Genomic DNA, 20,770 nt, shown 5'->3' with positions numbered 1-20,770 from the left:
CTCAAAGAAAAAAATTAATTGGACTTCCTCAAAATCTAAAACTTTGGCTCTTTCAAAGACCCTGTTAAGAGGATGAAAAGACAAATTAAGACTGGGAGAAAATATCTACAAACCACATACCCACATAATCCAGTACCTATAATATATAAAGAACTCTCAAAACTCAACAGTTAAAAAAAAATCCAATTAGAAAACAGGCCAAAAAACATGAAGAGATACTCACTGAAGAGGCTACCTGGATGGTAATCGAGCAGATGAAAATACATTCAACATCGCTAAACCATTAGGGAAGTGAAAAATTAAAACCAAAATGAAATATCACTATATACTTATTAGAACAGCTAAAATAAAAAATAACGTCAATGCCAAATGCTGGCGAGGATGCAGAAAAATTGAGCTTTATTTCATCCCCACCCCTACAAGTTTGAAAGCTACATATCGTTGTATTCTTTTTTACTTAGCCTTACATTGTGAAAATTTAATCTAAATGGAATGACTATTTCTCATCTATTTTCCGAAAATAGGAGAACCATAGAATATTTCAACTTCTGTCATCCCTCCCATTGTATATAAGAAACCCACAACTTTCCTTTTGAAGCATTCATAGACTGACAGGGAATTATGAAGATAGTACAGAGAGGTCCTGTGTACACTTCACCCAGGTTTCTCCATTGGTTACATCTTACATATGTAAGATGAACAGAGCCTGAGAAATCTGTGGGAACCCATCAAGTATATGACATACACATCATGGAGTCCTAGGAGAGAAGAGAGAGGCAGCAAGAATATTTGAAGGAACGACGGCAAATCTCTCCCCCCACCCAAATTTTGATACCGTTACCACCAGATTTGTACTACGGTTCCACTATCTCCACATCCTTGTCAACACTTGTTTTTATCCATACTTTAATTCTAACCATCCTAGTGGATGTGAAATGGTATCTCGTGCAGCTTTAATTTGCATTTCCCTAATAACTGATTGTGTTGAGCATATTTTAATGTGCTTGTTGGCCATTTATACATCTGGAGAAATGTCTAGGCCTTAGCCCAACTTTTAACCAGGTTGTCTTTTTGTTGTTGAGTTTTAAGACTGCTTTATATGTCCAGGACACTAGGTTCTTATCAGATATGATTTGCAACTATTGTTTCCCATTTGGTGGGCTGTCTTTTCTCCTCTTGATAGCAATCTTTGATGTGCAAACCTGTTTAATTTTATCAAAGTCCAGTTTATCTGTTTCCTTTTGTTCCTTGTACTTTTGGTGTCATACCTAAAAAACCATTGCGAAATCCAAGGTCATGAAGATTTATCATTGCCATTTTAACAAAATTAAGTGTTTCCAGGTTGCCTCTTGTAAGATCTGTAAAACTAACTCTTGCCCCCAACACCCCTGGAAAAGTGTGCCACTGCTTGTGAGGCAAGGTACTCCCCAATCCATGGATTGTTTTCCTTTGGATAAAGCACATCAGACTCATCACTAAATTGTTTCAGTTTTGTCATTTGACAGTGTTATGTGTATTTTACCACAGTGAAAGTATAGTAAGCTGATTCTTTGGAAAAAAACAAAAATGACAATTATTAGAATAAACGTACAAAACTACAAACATAAATGGCGATTTGTACATACTCATTAACTGATGCATCAAGTGGACAACAAACTGAGGTATAAGTATTTGAACAGTAAAATTAATTTCGGGCTAATGGGCCCACATAGAACTTCACATCTGCCGTTATAGAATACACATTCTTTTTCAGGACATATAAAATATTTATAAAAAATTGATAAAACAAATCTCAGTAAATACCTTAGAACCAGTAACTTTGCAATCGCATATTTTCACTGCAATTTAAGTTGGGAATCAATAATAAAAAGACAATTTTAAGATGAAAATAAATAAATAAATAAAAAGGGACATGGTTCAAGTTACTCTTTCCCCCAAATAACTGAGGTAGAACAAAACCTGACATCATAGTATAGAAAAAACATTATTAGGTGGTGAATTTTGACTAATGATGGTTAAATTGGGTGTGGGGATAGGTCTGCAAACTGCACGAGATGGTAGTCAAGGGCGTTAATTGGGCAAAGACCTATTGAAGGAGCCTATACTCTCCAGTATTGATCATTTCAATTCTCCACCTTGGCTTTATGTTGTTAGTCATAACCCTTTAGGACGTCGACTTCCTCACTGACCTTCAGAGCAGGCGAGATGCCTTCATTAACTTCTTTGATGAGAATGTTACTGTCAACTATTACTCAACTGTATTCAAGGTACTGCGTCCAATATTCTGAGTCAGGAAACAAACAAGATTGGGTCTCCGGCTTTACGGCGCTTACAAACGACTTTAAAGAGGAAGCGCTTACAATGGTCACATTCCTACGATAAAGGCCTATTTAGGGGGATGGGGAATCTGATTTCCAGGCAGCCGTCGACGGCGGGGAAAGTGCTGGGGTTCCGACTGACTGCAAAAGCCGCCCACGTTCCAGCGTCCAAAGCCGCCGGGCTCGGCGCCCCGGGGCTCTCTGCGGGCGCCACAGCCCGGGGAAGGGGGACCGGGAGACGGTGAACGGGGAACAGGGGGCGGGGTCCGCTGGGCGGGCGGGGCGGGGCGGGGCCGGAGGGAGCGCGCGCAAAGCTCGGCCGCGCCGCCCGCCCACTTTCACGACAGCCGGAGAAGGCCTGCGGCCCGGCGGGCTTGTTGCCCGGCTGGTCGGCTGTCGATTGGAGGCCCCTGCTCGGCGCGCGCGGAGCTCGATTGGCGCTGCCTGAGGGGGAGGAGCGCCGCCGCCGCCGCCGCCGCCGCCGCCGCCGCCGCCGCCGCCGCCGCCGCCGCCGCCGCCGCCGCCGCCGCCGCCGCCGCCGCCGCCGCCGCCGCCGCCGCCGCCGCGGGCTCCGTGAGTGAGGAAGCGCCTCGGTCAGGCCTGCTGAGGGCCGTTGCCGACGCCTGGGCTCACCCGCCGCCCCGCCAGCTCCGCTCGCTTCCCGTGCCCCGCGGCCCGGCGCGGGGCAGGCCTGCCGGGGCCATGGAGGACGAGGTGGTCCGCATTGCCAAGAAGATGGACAAGATGGTGCAGAAGAAGAACGCGGTGAGCGCGGCGGGCGGCGCGGGCCGGAGGGAGGCCGGGCGGCGGGCGGGGGCCAGTCGGCCTGAGGGGGCTCCGGGCCGCGGTGAGCGCGGCGGGTGCCGCGTGACGGCGGCGAGGCCCGCGCTCTGGGGAGGGGGTCCTGGGGAGGGGGGGGGCTTCGTGTCCCGCGGCCGCGTCCCGGGCAGAGGTTCTGGGGGGCGTCCTGTCCCGCGGCCGCGTCCCGGGCAGGGGTTCTGGGGGGGGCGTCCTGTCCCGCGGCCGCGTCCCGGGGAGAGGGTCCTGGGGGGGGTCCCGGGGAGGGCGTCCGGTCCCGCGGCCACCGGCGCTGGGACCCGCCCTGGGCGCCCGAGGCTCCTCGTGATGAGCGCAGCCCGGTAAACTCCATCGAGGCGTCCTCCTCGTTATTTTAAACGTGACGGTGGTAAAGCCTCGCTGGTTTAGCTGAAGAGTGCAGAGAGCCCTCCCTGTTTGAAAGAATTCGTTCTCTTTCCCGGGCTCATCGGCCAGCAGCGAGAAAACAACATCAAACAGAGGTTTGTGATCAGTTTTAGACATGAAACTGTTAAAGCAAAACGTGAATTTCCTGGATCTTATTTTTGAGGAAGGCTGAACATTCCCTTGATAGTCTCAACTACCCTGCATGTTTGCTTAGCAATTAAAAAAGGTGAATTACGCCAGTGTACTTGGCAAGTTGCTAAACTTTTTTGAAAAAGTGGATCTTGTTAGGTCGCGGAGTGCGGGGAGCTGTGTTTAAGGCACTGCCGCCGACGAGGCCGTGCTGCCGGCTGGATCTGGACACATGTCGTTGCTGGTCCTCTCTCAGTGGCTTGCGGTTGATACCGGTGGCGTTTTCTGTTACTGATAACGTGTGCACGTGAACGTGTTCTCCTGTGGTTTGTATGAAGTGCTCCTGTTTCTGCATTTCTGTCCACCTGTGTGGGCCACTCTCAGTCCCTTGCTTCCGAGTCGTCTGTTTTCAGCTAAACTTCTGAAATTCTAAGTAAAACGAATGTGAAGGAGAGAAGGGCTGCTCTGATTTGCACAGCACTTTGGAGCTACAAAGCGTCTGTGCAGAATTCTTTGGGGACTCACGACAGCTGTGTTGCATTCATTTTACAGAATAAGAAACTGAGTCAGACCAAGCAGGTCACCTCCTTAAATGAAGTGTGCGTTGTGGATTAAGCCAGGACCCGAGTTTTCTGCTGGGCAGCCTGCAGAAGTAGTGTTAAACACCGAATTCTTAAGACTTCAGACTTGGTGTGCACCTCTTTTCCTTTAACAGGTGCATTGCCCAGCGTGCAATTTCATACCCTGTTAATCTGTATTTGCAATTTTGGCTTTTTAAAGTATTTCCTGTTTGTTTTCTGTTCCAGACGTTGCCTGTGTCATTTATTTTTTCTGTTGATACAGGCCTTTCATTCCTCACTGCAAGTGGTGAGTTCTGTATATTTGATGGGCTGAACGTTTCTGTTATTCTGTTTAAACTGGCAAGTTTTTTTTTCTTTGCCTAGAGAACCCTAGACTCCCCTAGTAGAAGCTGGCTCCTAGGGAAAAAGGCCGTTTCTTGGGTAATTTTTTTCTTGAACTCAGGCTATAAAATGTGTACCTTTTAATCATCTAGTGCACTAGGTGTTTTTGTTTGTTTCCTTTCCTTGAAATAGACGTTTCCTAGAAATGAGGAATTCCTTAGTGAGCAAGTATGGAGAAGACCAGTTTGTATTTATCTGCAGTTCTCAAATTATAAACACATAATGCGTCAGCAGGAGAATGAGGATAAGCTCCGCAGATAATCCTCAAGTCTCATTTTTCTTCTCAAATCTTATATTTGTAGTAGTACAGAACTTTACCAGTATAAAAACTTGCCCCCCCAAAAGAAAGGTAAAATTGACTGGCTCTTTTACTTTTTTTTCCTTCTCTCTTTTCCTGTCTGTCTTACAGAAATTCAAATAGGCAAATGAAATAGAGAAAGGGAAATGGTCTGAATGACTCTCCCTCTCTGCCCTCCAGAGCACATCAGCAGCCCATAAATAGTTTTTTAAGTGTTCAGTAATTTAACAGAAGTCATTCTGGGGGTTTTAGGATTATGGTAGATTTGTTTCTCTTTTTTGTGTGTCTGGTTTCCAGATTTTCTCTGTGAGTTATTTTTTATATTATTTTGATACTGTGAAAAAGTAAACTTTGCTTGAAAAGTAATAGTTATCCTCTGAATTGAAGTTTAAGTGCTGTTATTAGATATTGTTTTAATAAAACCGTAGGTGTCACTTTTAAGTAATAGTAAAACAGCTACCATTTATTGAGCTATTACTCTGAGCTAGGCATTCTACTAAGTTACCTACTTTATCTCATTTATTCCTCAGTTTATTGAGATAAGTATTATCTCTATTCTAAAAATGAGGAAATGAAGTATTTAGAAAGTTAAGTGAATTGTTTTAAGCCTAATAGCTACAAAGAGACCAAATGAAGATGTGAATCTAAATCTATTTTGTTTCAAAGCCAGTACTACTCTGTTCAACTACAGCATCTCTAGGAGACCCTTGCATCTGTATCTGAACCTTGCCTGGGTACAGTTGTACGACCAGGGCACTTGCTGTCGTGGGGCAGACGGGCTTCCCTAAATATCCCAACAATATCTTGACCTGGTACTACCCAGGGTGTTGCCTCACGTGTGTACTTGATCTTAAACAGTACACACTTTGAGGCCATGATGAATCACGTGAATTAGTGCCAAATTTTCAGGTATTAGCTTTCTTTTTTTAAATAATGTATTTTTAAAAATTTATTTATGTATTCATTTTTGGCTGCATTGGGTCTTCACTGCTGTGCGTGGGCTTTCTCTAGTTGCAGCGAGCGGAGGCTGCTCTTCGTTGCGGTGTGCGGGTTTCTCATTGCGGTGGCTTCTCTTGTTGCGGAGCACCGGCTCTAGGCGCGTGGGCTTCAGTATTTGTGGCGTGTGGGCTCAGTAGTTGTGGCTCGCGGGCTCTAGAACGCAGGCTCAGTAGTTGTGGTACACGGGCTTAGTTGCTCCGCAGCATGTGGGATCCTCCCGGACCAGGATCGAACCTGTGTCCCCTGCATCAGCAGGCAGATTCTTAACCACTGCGCCACCAGGGAAGCCCCAGGGTATTAGCTGTTTTTTACATAGCTTTTTTCTTGTCATTCTGACTTTATCAATAAGCAAGTCTTTGACTCCTAATCTTGGTTCAAATCCTGGCTCTTCTGAACTTTAGCTGTGTGATCTTAGGCAAGCTTCTTAACATCTCTGAAATGTTTTTCTTGGTAGTAAATTGGAGATAGTTTAGTAAAGATTAGATGAATATGAAATTGTTGGCAGTGCCTAGGATATGGTAAAGGCTAAAAAAACTTCTGGGTTATCTTTGTAAAGGATTTATAGCACTAGACTGTAGAAAGAGGAGTCAGGTGAGAGCGTGGAATTTTCAAGCTCACGGACACATTTTGTGGGGTGTTGAGGTTTGTGTATTTTTTCTGCTCTGAAGGCTCAGGGCTGAGTAGAATTAAATTGCAGAGAGAGAAACTGAAACTAGGTGTTAGAATTTCCTAGGAGCAGGGATACCTGAAATATGTACATTTCTAAGTCTTTATTGTACCTGGGTTAGAAAGAAAACTTTGGTTTCCATATCAGGGTTAGATTAATTAGCATAAATTGAAATTTAGAATGACTGCACAATTTTTTATAACAGCTTTATTTAGCTGTACATTACAGTTCACCCTTTTAAAGTACACAATTCAGTGGTTTTTAATATATTTGCACATTTGTGCAGCTATCACCACTACCTAATTTTAGAACATTTTCATCGCTCCAGATAGAAACTGTCCATTAAGTAACCACCATATCTACCCCAACCACTAATCTACTTTAGTAAAATAAAAATAAAAGCTTTTATTTTTTAATTTTTATTTATTCATTTTTTGACCACGCTGCGTGGCTTGCAGGATCTTCATTCCCTCACCAGGGATTAAACCCAGGCCACTGCAGTGAAAGCACTGAGTCTTAACCACTGGACCACCAGGGAATTCCCACAAGCTTTTAATTTTTATGAAGTTGAATTTATATATTTTTTCTATTGTTGCTTGTGCTTTTGGTGTAGAATAACTACAAATTTGAGGCGACATAGTAAATTTATATTTCCTAGTTTATAGTGATGTTGCTGAGCTGTAACTCACATATTTATAATTTGTTTCCTTTTTAAGAAAATAAGTAGCATCTTAATTTTTTAGACCTTAAAATCTCATCATAATTCTTAGTAAGAATTGTTTTTGAGTTGATTGGGCTTAAATAATGCTCTCTTAAAATGCTGGCTTTATGGCTCTTTGAGAATATTGTTATGGTAGAAACAGATAATTTTTATATCTTTTATACCTCTTATCAACCATCTCCTCTGTTAGGCACTCTAGATTGATACTTCATATGTGTTACATTACCTCATTTGACCATTTTAACTACTCAAGGTTGGCGTGTTATGCTCATGTACATATAAAGAAGCTGAAGCTTGAGAAGGCCAAGTAACATTCCCCATATCTTATAATTTGGAAATGACAGAACATGGATTTGAATCTAGATCAGTCGTATACTTGCAGCCCGTGTTCTCAACTGTATATTCCATGTTGCTCCTTCTCTCTTACGTCCCTTTGAAGAGAAGGATTTTTGTATCCTGTACAGTCTTGTATATACTGGGTTTTCAGTATACATTTTATAAAAGTACTTCTTTCTGATGACAGGTAGGAGTACCACCTATGTCATATGGTAGTGTGGTAGCTATTTATTTTTTAGCCAGTACTATGAACTAAATTTGACTCTCGAAGTTAAGGTAGAATCTTTCTTTCTCTTGCATCATTGTCTATAGGAGATGCTGCAATCTAGTAGACTTGACCTTTAGAGGCAGGTGATGATTGGGGACTGTTTGGTAATGCTGTTCATCGGAGTTCACAGAGCAGAACTGCCACGGGGGTTGGGGGAGGGGTTATGGCATGGAAAGAGCAGTGGTGTAAGGGTCAGGAAACTGGATTCTTGTCCCTTTACATTACCCATCAGTGTGGCCTCGGGCAAGTCACTTACCTTCTCTGAGTTTAAGGTTTTTTTCTTGTATAATTGAGGGTTTGAAGTAGATGCTGAAAGGTTTCCGCCTATTTTTGAATTCGCTGAGGTCAGAAAGGGTTTCTGTTGTGCTCATTGCTGTGTCCTCAGCGCAGGGCAGAGCTTGGCACATGGTGCTAGTTGGGTATTTGTTGAGAGGCAATAAGTGTCCTTTGACAGAATGGGGTAAATCTCACCTTTTCTAGTTAGTAATCATGTGACCTTGTGCAAGTTTCTTAACTTAACCTGGGCTTTAATTTCCTCCTCTGTAAAACGGGGACGATAAGATTCCCTGCTTCCGTAGGGTTTATTGTAAAGATGAAATGAGATACTGCGTGTAAAGTGTTTAACACAGCGCTTGGCACACAATGACACTCAAAAGCTTTTGTCACTGAATTAACATACGATCATCTCTTTTTTGCCCTTTCACTCACCCAGATCATGAAAGTTGTTTATTTCTTTTTTTATAAATTTATTTATTTGTTTATTTTTGCCTGCATTGGGTCTTCGTTGCTGCGCGCGGGCTTTCTCTAGTTCCGGCGAGCGGGGGCTACTCTTTGTTGCAGTGTTTGGGCATCTCATTGCGGTGGCTTCTCTTGCTGCAGAGCACGGGCTCTAGGCACGCGGGCTTCAGTAGTTGTGGTGCGTGGGCTCAGTAGTTGTGGCTTGTGGGCTCTAGAGCGCAGGCTCAGTAGTTGTGGCGCACGGGCTTAGTTGCTCCGTGGCATGTGGGATCTTCCAGGACCAGGGCTCGAACCCGTGTCCCCTGCATTGGCAGGCGGATTCTTAACCACTGCGCCACCAAGGAAGTCCTATCTTCCTTTTTAATTGATCCTAGGTCAGAAATCGTTCAGAAAGACCATGGAGACATGGGTAGAAGAAAAACATCTATGGTAGATAAGGATACAGGCCCACAGTCTCGCAATCAAAACCTTTAGAGTCTGATATATTTGAGAATTCCAAATTTTTCAGGTTTATAAAGATGATGTAGTACAAACATCATATATTTCATGATATCCTCAGTGAGATCTGGGCAGTTCCCAGTAATCAGATATTAGCATTTCTGTAGTGAAATGCAGCATTTTCGCATTAAGTGGGGTAAGTAGAACATAAATAGCTTTATGCATCTGTTGAGATGGGATGTTGCTGCCAAGCGAGTTTACTGAAGATCTGTGAGAAATGAGAAGTCTTTTGGTTTTCAAGGGATTTTGGTTTGGGGATTTGCAGATACGGGATTGAAGATACTCGCTCACAAAAATGTCGTGCCTATACAAATTCTTGATTAATAGTAAATTTAAAACCAGTGTTTTATTTTTGAACAACTCTAATGTTTTACTATTTTTAGTTGCCTCTAAAGAAAAATTATGGAATTTTATGATCAGAAGGAATCTGTAAGCAATGGATCATTAACATCCTTCCTTCATAATAGTCTGTTTCATAATTTCTTTTGAACTTAAGTTTTTATTTATGAGGTACTGGGTTAAATTAAAATGATGTCTCTGTTTGTTGCCAGAAGAAAAGTTAATACTGTTTTATTCTCTACAGCCAAGTCTGTCTGTCAGCTTTAAATGGAAAAATTATCTGACTGGAAACCTCTGCTTGATTTTAAATTTAAGAAATGTACTGATACCATGAGGTTCCATGCTTGTTTCTCCCTTTGGGGTGCGTATGAGGGATGTGTTGCAGGGCTTTCTGTTTTCCCTGGGTGTGCTGTGTTTGCAGTTGGGGCACATATAGACAAATACTGCTGAAAGTAAACTTTCACAAAACAACGCTTAGGTGCTGGTTATAACCCAGTAAATGCATTTTATGATCCTCTAGTGAGTCGCAACCCCTGTTTGGAAAACTCTTTCTCTCTCTCTCTCATCTATATATCTATATACCATTCTCCTCACATGAATAAGTGAGCCCTAGTGAATTGTAGATAGGAAAATATAAATTTAGATCTCTAGTTACTCCTTGCTTTACTATCTGGGAAATTCAATTTGAAATTATTTTATTTTACAGGCTGGAGCATTGGATTTACTGAAGGAGCTTAAGAATATTCCCATGACCTTGGAATTATTACAGGTATGTGCTAATATGTATCATAATTTTTGAATAGGTATTTTTGTATTTTCCTGTTATGGTGAAACATTATTAACTTTCGTTTTTTTAAGATGGTAACATAAATCAGTAGTCTACTAAGTTACCATTGTAGAAAAATGTTGCCTTTCTCAGGAAGAATAAAACATACCCTCTGAGGTTGACAGTGGGAGTGAAACTCACTATGAAAGGAAATTGGACTCTTGGCCCTGACTTGACGTCCCAAGATTTCCCTTTCTGGATCTGTGGTCGCCAGCTGTGCTGCGTGAAGCTGGCCTGAGGGTGAGGGTGCAAGGGTCGCTCTCTCTTCTCCCTCTCTCAGCGCCGGCCTGCCCTGTGCACAGTTGGGTGTCTGGTCGTCATTGTGTAGAGTCATTACTCAAGTCTTAATGTTGCAGCAGGACTAAAACATAAAAATACAACTTTAACACAAGTCAGAATGTTAAAAAGGAAACTGAATTGTGAGATGAATCTGGCTATTTTCTACTACACATTTCTTATTATCCATGAGTGCCGCCTTTGATATTTCCATTCCATTAAGTCAGAATTTAGGGAAGGGTGACAGGGGTGTGTACGTGGTTGAGGAAAAAAAAATCACATGTATTTTCACTAACATCTAACTGAAACCGAGCATTTCTTTCAATTATGAAGGCAGTCAACCACAGTTGAATTAGTATTTATGACTAACTGAAAGAAATCACAGATATTTTAACCTCATGTTGTAGATATACGTGTTATAGATATGTTGATGTGTGTTTTTGCCCGTTATTATGGTAGCTCTTATATGTTATGCTAGATCTTATTTAATGTTTTAATAAAGGAGCATGTGTATTACTGTATCACATTTAAGAAAACATTTTGTAACTTTATATAACTGCTTTTCTTTGTAATCCTATGTATTTAATCCATTTTGAAAGCATTCTGAGGAGGAGTCCATAAGCTTCAGTTTACCAAAGGGATCCATGGTGGGGAAAAAAGGTTAAGAATGCCTCCTCTAAGAATAGAACCAAGAGGAGAAAGGAAGCAAGCCATTAAGTCCTGTCTTCTCAGTTCAGATATCCTGTCCAAGGATCTGCAGGTCTGGCAAATCAGTTCTGAGAATGACCTTGAGTTTGTGTCAGTACCTCACCACCTAGTGTGGCCTTATCCTAGCAGTTCTGTGTGGGGATAATCACATCGAAAACAACAGTAACCTCAGTGTTTGTTTAAGAGATGTGTAGTTTTATAGAGGGTGTGGAGTTTGGGTAGGGTTATCATTTGTAATACACTTTGATTTTTTTATATGCTTCAATCCTTGGAAAGTTTATGTATTTATATAACAAACATTTGAGTTTTTATTAGGATTAGAAATTGTGTTGGGGTTATAAAGATGAATAAAATATGGTCTTTCCCCCTCATTGAGCTTAAAGTCTAGTAGAGGAAAACTGCCACGTAAACAAACAGAAAGGTATAGTTGCCCGGATAGAAGTCTGTGTAGGATTTACAGTAAGTCCCCTACATACGAACGAGTTCCGTTCTGAGAGCTCATTCATAAGTCTAATTTGTTTGTAAGTCCCACAAAGTTAGCCTAGGTACCCAACCAATACAATTGGCTGTATTGTACTGTACTGTAATAGGTTTATAATACTTTTCACACAAATAATACATAAAAAAACAAACACAAAAAATAAAACATTTTTAATCTTACAGTACAGTACCTTGAAAAGTACAGTAGCGCAGTACAACAGCTGGCATCCAGTGAACAGGCCAGGGGCTGGCATCGAGTGAACAGGCAGGAAGAGTTACTGACTGGAGGAGGGAGAGGAGGTGGGAGATGGTAGAGCTGAAGGATGGTCAGCAATAGGAGACGGAGGGCAAGCTGCAATGTCACTCACACCTGACGCTGATGGCACAGGTTCTGGGTCCTTGCTGGATTCAATTCTATCTACCCTCTTGAAAAAACGGTCCAGTGATGTTTGGGTAGTAGCTCTTTTTTTCTCGTCATAGATGACATGGTAGCACTGGATTGCATTCTGAACGGCCTCTGCAACCTTCGTGTACCATTCTACGTTTGGGTCCTGTGCCTCAAAAACTAACAGTGCCTCCTCAAATAGAACTAACTTATGTGATTGGACATGCGAACACCCGTTCGCATCTTTGCAAGTTCGCAACTTGAAGGTTTGTATGTGGGGGATTTATTGTATTTGTTATAGGTAGGGCAAGAAAGAAGCACAAAGAAGTTTACTTCTTAATCTGATTACTTAACCTGGGAGGCTCAGGAAAGCCTTCATATGGTGATAAAGTGTAAACTGAGTCTCAAAACATGAATAGGTTCTCCCTAGGCAGATAGGACTGGGAAGGGTATTCCAGCAGAGAAGGCAGGATGTGGAAGCAGTACGACATGTTCAGGTGGAGGAAGTCTGATGCAGGGCTGAAGACACAGGCTGGCTGGCATGCCGGGCTGCAGCTGCGATCCTGAGAGCATCCTGCCTGGCGGCGTGGGGCGGGGGAGTGCGTGACCAGGTTTGCAGGGAGGAAGAATCGGGAAGCTTGTTGACTGACGCAGGTACTCAGGGAGCAGTGATGAGGGCCTGAACTGAGGGCGTAGCAGTAGTAGTGGAGAGAAGGGGTACTTGTTATTGAGGGACAACCTACAAGAATTGGTAGCCGACCAGGTTGGGGGGGGTGAAGGAGATGGTGGAGTTTAGGATGATTGAGGTGTTTGCCATGGTGACTGGGTAGGTGGTGCCATTTTACAGTAAAGCAAAATTCAAGAAAACCTAATGTGGTGGGGTTGGGATGAGAAGGAAATAAAGGTGGAAGGGTAAAGAGATAAAGGATAATTTTGGATCCATTGGGTTTTGAGATGCCTGTGAAACAGATGTAGATTCTGCTATGTAGCTGAGTTTATATCCTAGAGCGGTGCTGTCAGATAGCTTCATAGTCCTTTCCTCTTTCTACTTTCTTCTGCTCTTCCCAAAATACCTCCTAAAAGGAAGAAACAAACTTACTCAAATAATCTTAGTGTTTCACTCTACCTCCACAGCCTCATTTCTTATTATTCTTGACCGGACAATCTCTCCCTTAAGTGAGCATGTTTATTACAGACCCCTGTGTTCTCCTTATGGGTTTTCTTAGGTTTTAAGCAGAGCTTAGGTTTGGTCTCTTTAGTGATCAGAACATTCTGTGATAATTAAAAAGCAGTCACCCTACAGCACACGGTTTGTTCATAATCTCCTTATACCTTTGCTCGCCTCTGACCACCTCCTAAAGTCCCATTTTCTTTGCCAATCCATGTTGATCCCAAGCTCCAGAACTGTATTAGTGACTCAAGTTATTTCCTCCACTCATTCCAAAATTGGGTTTTCTTCTAGGCGGGGGTCGGGTGCTAGGGAAGGAGGGACGCCACAGGCATCGGGGCGGTAGCAGTCAGCACATTAGCGGCATCCTGTGGGGAAGCTCGGAGACCACGCGACTGAACTGTGCCGTCCGCCCAGGCCCCTGCCTCTGGAAGGTTTTCTACATTGAAGTGCCTGCCACACCAGCTAACAAAGTAGTGTTTTAGAGAAGTTCTAAAACATTCTAAAGTTCTAAAAGTCTTTTCTTCACTGAAAAAAGTTCTGAGAACATATTATTTTCTACAGGAAAGAAGCCACTTTCTGTGGGAAAAAAATCCCCAAAACACTAATCTCAAATCATCTTGGGGTTTTAGAGCCATGAGTCCCCTGTGTCTCTCTGCTGTGGAACCTTCATCCGCCTTGCTCAGCTCTCCAAGAGAGAACACAGGGCACTCCAGCCAGACACACATTCTAGATTCTTCAGCAACTGTCCCGATTCTCTTCGTTGAGTACATTGAATAATTTAAAAGGAAATCCTAAGGACCCATTTATTTCTCAACCTTAAAGTTTATAGCAGGGGTTCCCTTCTCTTTTTTTTTTTTTTTCTCACTAACAATTCCTTTTGTTATTTTTTTCTTCCGTATCCATATTTTGAAAGATTGTCTACTGACAACCTGAACTTACTAAATAATTTACCATTTTTTATTTATCATCCATAATTGGCCTGTCATAGCCTTTGTGTTCTTTAAGCACAATTTGAAAACTGTTGATGTGTTGGAAAGAGCATGGACTTCAGAGGTGACAGACCTGGATTAAAATCCAGTTTTTCCAGTTAGTAGTGGTGTGATGCTGGGCAGTTATTTATTGATACTTCCAGTCTGTTCATCTTTAAAAACAGGGATAATGATCTCGACTTTAAAGGGCTGTTAGGGTAATGAATATGGATGCTCCCAGCATAACCCCAGGCACGTAGTGTCGCCACAAGTCAAATTATCTGTGTGTGTTCTGTGACGTCCATTCTTAATATCTGTGATTATGTGCTGGTGTTTAAACCTATGTGGGTGGTGGTATTTGTTTGGGTGTCCTTATAAGTTGCAACAGGTGGTGTACAGAGTAATCTGTAGGAGAATGTAGAGAAGCAAAGTGCGTGTGTTAGCCGTGGTTGCATCAGCCTGCCTTGTGTACAAACACAGACACTTTATCTTCTGTTCTTCTCTTGTGGGAAAGACTGATTTCGTTTTGCTAGTTAACCAGCCTTACTTTAGCAGCAAGTTACATGCTTGCAGGTCTCAGTGATGAGAACCTTGATGCGTCTAATGTTTGATTTGAAGATGTCTGTGTCTTAAGTCTACAGTCTACCACTAAAAGAATTCAGATAATTGATTTTTTTTCCTGTTCTAAAATGGATACAGGCATCTGGGAAAGAAGAAAAGGAAACAATGAATTGCCTGAAATAAAAGCGCTTATACGTATTTTTTTGTCATTGCCTTGCAGTCCACAAGAATCGGAATGTCAGTGAATGCTATTCGCAAGCAGAGCACAGATGAAGAAGTTACATCTTTAGCAAAGTCCCTCATCAAATCCTGGAAAAAGTTATTAGGTATAATAGAGCTTCCATTACATATATTTATGATGTTCTGGTTTCTTCAGACATTGGGTTGTTGAATTTTTTTTCTCTTAATGAATATAGGTGTTTTGAAATCAGTGCCTTATAATACGGGAGGGGGCTTTAGTCTGACTTCCTTGAGGGTTCTACTTTTTAAACTAGTCAGATTTAGCTTTCTTGTTTTTCAACACTTACAACTGAATTGCCTCTTTAAGAAGAAAATTTTCCTCCAAGGGGAAGGTGTGACACTTTTGGCAAAGGTTTTTGAAATAGTTTTCTAACTTACAGAAAATTTGCAAGAATAATAAAAATAACTCAACGTGTCCTTTTTCTAGATCATTAATTTTTAACATATGTCATATTTGTTTTGTCATATTCTCTCTCCTCTGTATGTATATACTCTCACACACACATTATTTTTTCTGAACCATTTGTGAATAGGTTGCCGCTGTCATGCTTTATTTACTCTTTAATACTTAAGTGTGTGTGTTCTTGGAACAAGTTTATTTTCTTATGTAATCATAATACAGGAAATTCAGGAAATTTAACATTGGTGCAGTACCTTACTCTGCAGTGCATGTTGCAGTTTTGTCAGTTGTCCCAGTAACCACTCTTCCAGCTTTTCTCTCCTCCCGAACAGGACCTAGTCCAGGGCCATGTAATCTAGTCTGCCAATGTGGAATAGTTCTTTTATAGTACATTGACTTTTGAAGAACGCACGCCCCTCCCCCCTCCCCCCTTTGTGGTTGTGTGTGGGTTTTTGTTTCTTTGTTTGTTTTGTTTTTTTGGTCTGCACAGCGCAGCTTGTGGGATCTTAGTTCCCTGACCAGTGATTGAACCCAGGCCCATGGCAGTGAAAAACGCGGAGTCCTAACCACTGGACCACCAGCGAATTCCCCGCTTTGTTTTTAATAACATGTTCCTTATTTGGGGTTTATCTGGCATTTTCTCATGACTAGATCTGGTTGCACATCCACAGTTGAGGTACTGCATACGTGTGTTGTGTCTTTCCCAGGTATCGCGTGCAGAGGCAGGGTGGTGTTAAGGTTGAGACCCAGCCGAGGTGTGCACTGCATCGTTATGATTTTTCCTCTTGTGTCTAGTAGGAGTTCTGTGGCGGTCACTTTAAGACCCTCAAACCGTCCTGCTCTCCATCGGACCGCCCCCCCCCCCCCCCCCCCCGTTTAGTACCCACTGATTGTGGCCGAAACCACCCTTTACAGTGACAGTTGCAAAGTTATGATTTTCTAGCTTTTCTGCTTCTTCAGTATTTATATATCATCATTCTATAAGAAAGAACCCTCCTTTTACCTCCCAGTTCTTTTTCTATTATTAGTGTGGGCACGTGGATTCTTATTCTATATAATGGATTATAATCCATTACTGCTCATATTTATTTTGGTATTTACACTGTCCCAGCTTTGACCCGTGGGCACCCCTTCAGACTGTCTCCTGTGTCCCTTTGACAAGCTCCCTTCAGTTGTGTGTGTGTGTTTTTTTTTTTATCTCTTTCTTACACTCTGGCATCACAAAATATGTTGGACTTATCTAACCCAGCCCTGGAATGAGCCATTTCCCTAGCAGTTATCAGCCTTATATGGAAGAGAAAATAGAAAAAGTGAAGCTTTTAAGATTTCATAGACAGCAATAGTAATAATAAAAGACTTATTACTTACAAGAGCTTGGAAACTAGGAACCAAAAATTGTAAAGCCTATAAAATTTAGAAAGTCTAATCTTAAGAAAACTAATGTAATATATGATCCTGTATTGGATTCCTAACCAGAAAGAAACATTGCTATAAAGATCATTATTGGCATAATTGGCAGAATTTTATAAGGTCAGTGGGTAGGTAAACGATCTTGTATCATTGCTGGATCTACTTACGGTGATTATATACATGAATTTCTTTTATTCTTAGGGAATTCATAGTGAAGTATTTAGGGATAAGGGAGCATAGTATCTGCTACTCATTTTCAGATGGTTCAAAAGAGATGTCTTTGTGCACACAGTGGTGCGTGTGAGTGTGTATGTGTTTGCACATGCGTGTGTATGTACGTGGCAGGGGGTGGAGGATGAATGAGCGAGGAAGGAAGCGTGCCAAAATGTTAACAGTCGGGGGGGGGGCGGTCTGAGTAAAGCTGTTTGTAATGTTCTTATAACATCTGTGCAACTGTCAAGTTCTTTCCGAATAAAAAGCTTTTTAAAAAAGGCTGATCTTTAAAGACAGAATGAAACTCTGTATTTCATTTAAATTTTAAATTAATTCCACATTAAAATTAAATAATAATTAAAATTAGCAACAGAAAGTTGATTAAGGACCATATATGTACATTTTTATTTCTGGAAAGAATGGTTTACGTTTTGTGGGAGAAAAGAGTGGACATTGCAGTTATGTTCATTTAATCTTAAAGAAGTTTTACTCTTGTATACTTATTGGAGGTATCTAATATCAGTACAAGTTCCTCTTTAAAAATCTTATTTATCCTAAAAGATTTACATGTTCATTAAATAAAATTTGGAGAGTTGGAGGAGGGAAAAATCCTTATTAAATCTCTCTCTAAATACAACTGTCAGTTAATATCTTGTATTTCTCCTCTTTTTCCTCCTGGTGCATGAATTTTGCTTCAACTATAATTTTACTTATGCTATGTATACTTATTTATATTGTCTTTTCAGTGAAATTTTTTTGTATTTTTCCATCATCGTAGCTCATTTTTATTGGCTTCAGAATAATCTACTGGGTGATGAATATCTCTCTGTTTAAAGCTTTTTCTTTAGATTGTTAGCTAGATTTCTGGAAGGTCTACTACTGCTTCTAGGTGGCACAGTTTTGAATACTTAAGATATGCCAAGCGTTGACCTGTATTAGTGCATTTAGTTCTCCTGACGATCCGGTGCGCTCGGTGCTACTGTAACCCGCATTTGGTGATGAGGCACAGGAGGCACTGAGAGATTAGGCGCCTTGTGCGCAGTTGGATTGGTGGTGAGTCGCCAGGGTGGGATGTGATCTGCAGACAGTCTGAGCCCAGAGCTGGAGCACTTCCCCGGGGTTCTGCTGTATTACCCACGGCACTCTGTTCATGACTGGTCATACCTCTGCTGCCCTGCCTTCCCAGAGGACTGCCCCAGTACACACTGCACTAGAGCTGCTTTACTGCCCCCCCATCACTGGACCCCTGTTAGTATCGCCTGGTTATATCACCTCTCCGAAGCTCTCTACCTGTTACTTTGGGAATACGTCTTAGTCCTTGCTGTATTCTGTAATGTCATTATTGATCTTTGTTTTCTACCTCACAATACTGTAGCGTCTTTAGGCCTTCCAGGGGAATTATAGAATAAAGGGGGCAATAAAATTGGTGTGTGAGAACTGACGTGTGTCATAGGGACTTGAATTGTGTTTCAGGTTTGGTCACCCTAACATTTACAAGTGAAGTTCTAGAATTGTGATTGAGACCATTCTCGGTCAGTCGGCGTCATCCAGGTTGGTGTATTAGGTCATCTGGTGACACTCATGCCTCACCGCCAGAGATGTGGATGGCATGATTTGGGATGGGAGCTTGAGCACAAGGACAGGCTTAGAGTTGCCTAGGTGGTCCTGCCACACAGTTGAATGTTTGTTCTTCTGTATCCTGTACAGAGGGATGTGGAGAATGGAATTATTTATGTAGCTCTTATTTATGTAGCTCATGTAGGGATCAAAATGTAGATCAAAGTGGGTTACACAGTAGATCCAACAATTTTCTGAACCTAGCTTCAAGGCTGTTTTGGTTGATTTAAACATGAATGTTTCTTTTCAGTGCTGAACTATTGCCTTGACCCAACCTATTTTACATACTTTATTTCCCCATGTCTAATTGCTCACTTCCTTCAGTCTTAAGGCTTTTGCTTTATTAGTATTAATAATCTGTATTAGTTTACAGATTATTTAAGGTAGAGGAGGTGCTGGGTAGGCGTAACTAATAATCCTGAGGTATATTCTTTGAAAATGTTGTTTACTATCCCTGAAATATTTATTTGTATTTTGAGTACCACCTCAAACTTTTTGACTTCATGAAAAATTATCAAAACGATATTGCTGTATATGCTTTGCACTTTCAGTTTTTTAAATGACAGTGCTAATGTTTTTCCATATTCTTTCCTTCCCTTGTTCTGAATACTTTTCTCCCTTTTATGTTACCACTGGCGAATGAATTTATGGTTCCCCCCAAATGAAGGAGTTTATTTGGGAATGCCGGCTGAGCCCCCATGTACATATGCTAATAGAATAGCTTGCATAAACTTCATTTACTTGTTAAAAACTTAGGATTTTAGCGGGGGTTTTTTTGGTTGCATAAATAGCTTGATAACATGTAGCAGTCCCATGTTTTGTCTTGTTTTGTTTAAACAAGTGCTGACAACTTAGGAATTTCATAAATTTTCAGATGGACCAGCAACAGATAAAGACTCTGAAGAAAAGAAAAAAGATACTGCAGTTACATCACAGAATAGCCCTGAAGCAAGAGAAGAAAGGTATTTCACTTTATGGAAACTCATTTATGTTGAAAGTCATAGTTTTACTTGACCGTCACTTCCTCCATGGTCTTATGATCCCATGTCTGTACTCCTCTTTCTTTTTTCCAGTCACACGGAATCAGTATAAATGTATATAGCCAAATATCTAAGGTTTCTTATAAGATTTCTTGGTAATTTAAAAGAGAGTTAGAAGATACTACGAAAAAGAGAAATGATTTACATTGCACTTGGCGAGTGTAGTTGGATGGGCCCTGGGGTGGCACTGGGAGAGCTGGGAGTGGGGGGACTGACTAGGTGACTAGGGTTCATGTGGTTACTTCCTTTATTTGCCACATTTCTGTTTTAGATATTTTTGTCCCTGAATCCGTTTCTCCTCTTCATGGTTCTGTGTTCCTTCCCGATTTAGCTGTTTGTTGTAAGAACTTAAAACGTGTTCAGTAATGAGGAGTTCAAGTTATTCCTTGGCCACTTAAGAGGCCTCTTTGCATTTATTCTTTCCTGTGACACGTAGTGAACTGTGCCGTGTCCCCATGTTGACGTGATCAGGGATGTGCCTAGTATTCAGTAGATTAAATACAGACCCTCTGTTCTTGGGAGCCTTGACTTTGACTTAGAGCAGTAGTTCTCAAAGGGCGGTCCCCAGGAGCAAGCCTGGCAGCTTTGCGAAAAGCAGATTCTTGGGCCCTACCCTGGAATTACAGAACCAGGGTTTCTGGTGGCGGTGCCAGCCAGTGTTGTAGCAGGCCCTCCAGGTGACTCTGGCGCACGCACACTTTAGGCCGCCGGCTTTAACTTCATTTGCTTCTCAGTATTTTCCCCGGGCTGGTAACGCGTTCCTCATGTTTTGTTAGTCAGCAGAGTGATTAATACCCCTACGCTGTGTGTTATGTGTAAGTGCTAACTAACTTGATGCTAAAAAAGGTAAGCTAAAGGATAGGGTTAGACACCAGTTGTTAATAAAGTTCATTCAGTTCTTTCCAACTATTTTGAGGTGATTTTGGGCTTGTAGAAAGTGGTACGAATAGTGCAGAGAACTCCCAAATTGCCCCAGTGATATTTATATATGTATACACA

General features: G+C 41.8%; 1 protein-coding gene across 1 annotated transcript in view; it reads left to right on the top strand.

The window, feature by feature from the left end:
- Positions 1-2,868: 2,868 nt before the first annotated feature.
- The window catches only part of LOC137750956 (transcription elongation factor A protein 1), a 30,545-nt gene continuing 12,643 nt past the window's right edge, over positions 2,869-20,770 (top strand). The window contains exons 1-4 of the mRNA XM_068525364.1: positions 2,869-3,083; positions 10,183-10,245; positions 15,072-15,177; positions 19,606-19,693. Coding sequence (XP_068381465.1) covers positions 3,021-3,083; positions 10,183-10,245; positions 15,072-15,177; positions 19,606-19,693 — 320 coding nt within the window. The 5' untranslated portion in view covers positions 2,869-3,020. The remainder of the gene's footprint in view (positions 3,084-10,182; positions 10,246-15,071; positions 15,178-19,605; positions 19,694-20,770) is intronic.

The sequence above is a fragment of the Eschrichtius robustus genome, chromosome 17 (genome assembly GCF_028021215.1).
Source record: "Eschrichtius robustus isolate mEscRob2 chromosome 17, mEscRob2.pri, whole genome shotgun sequence".
Classification (NCBI taxonomy): domain Eukaryota; kingdom Metazoa; phylum Chordata; class Mammalia; order Artiodactyla; family Eschrichtiidae; genus Eschrichtius; species Eschrichtius robustus.
This window is presented reverse-complemented; position numbering and strand designations above follow the sequence as displayed.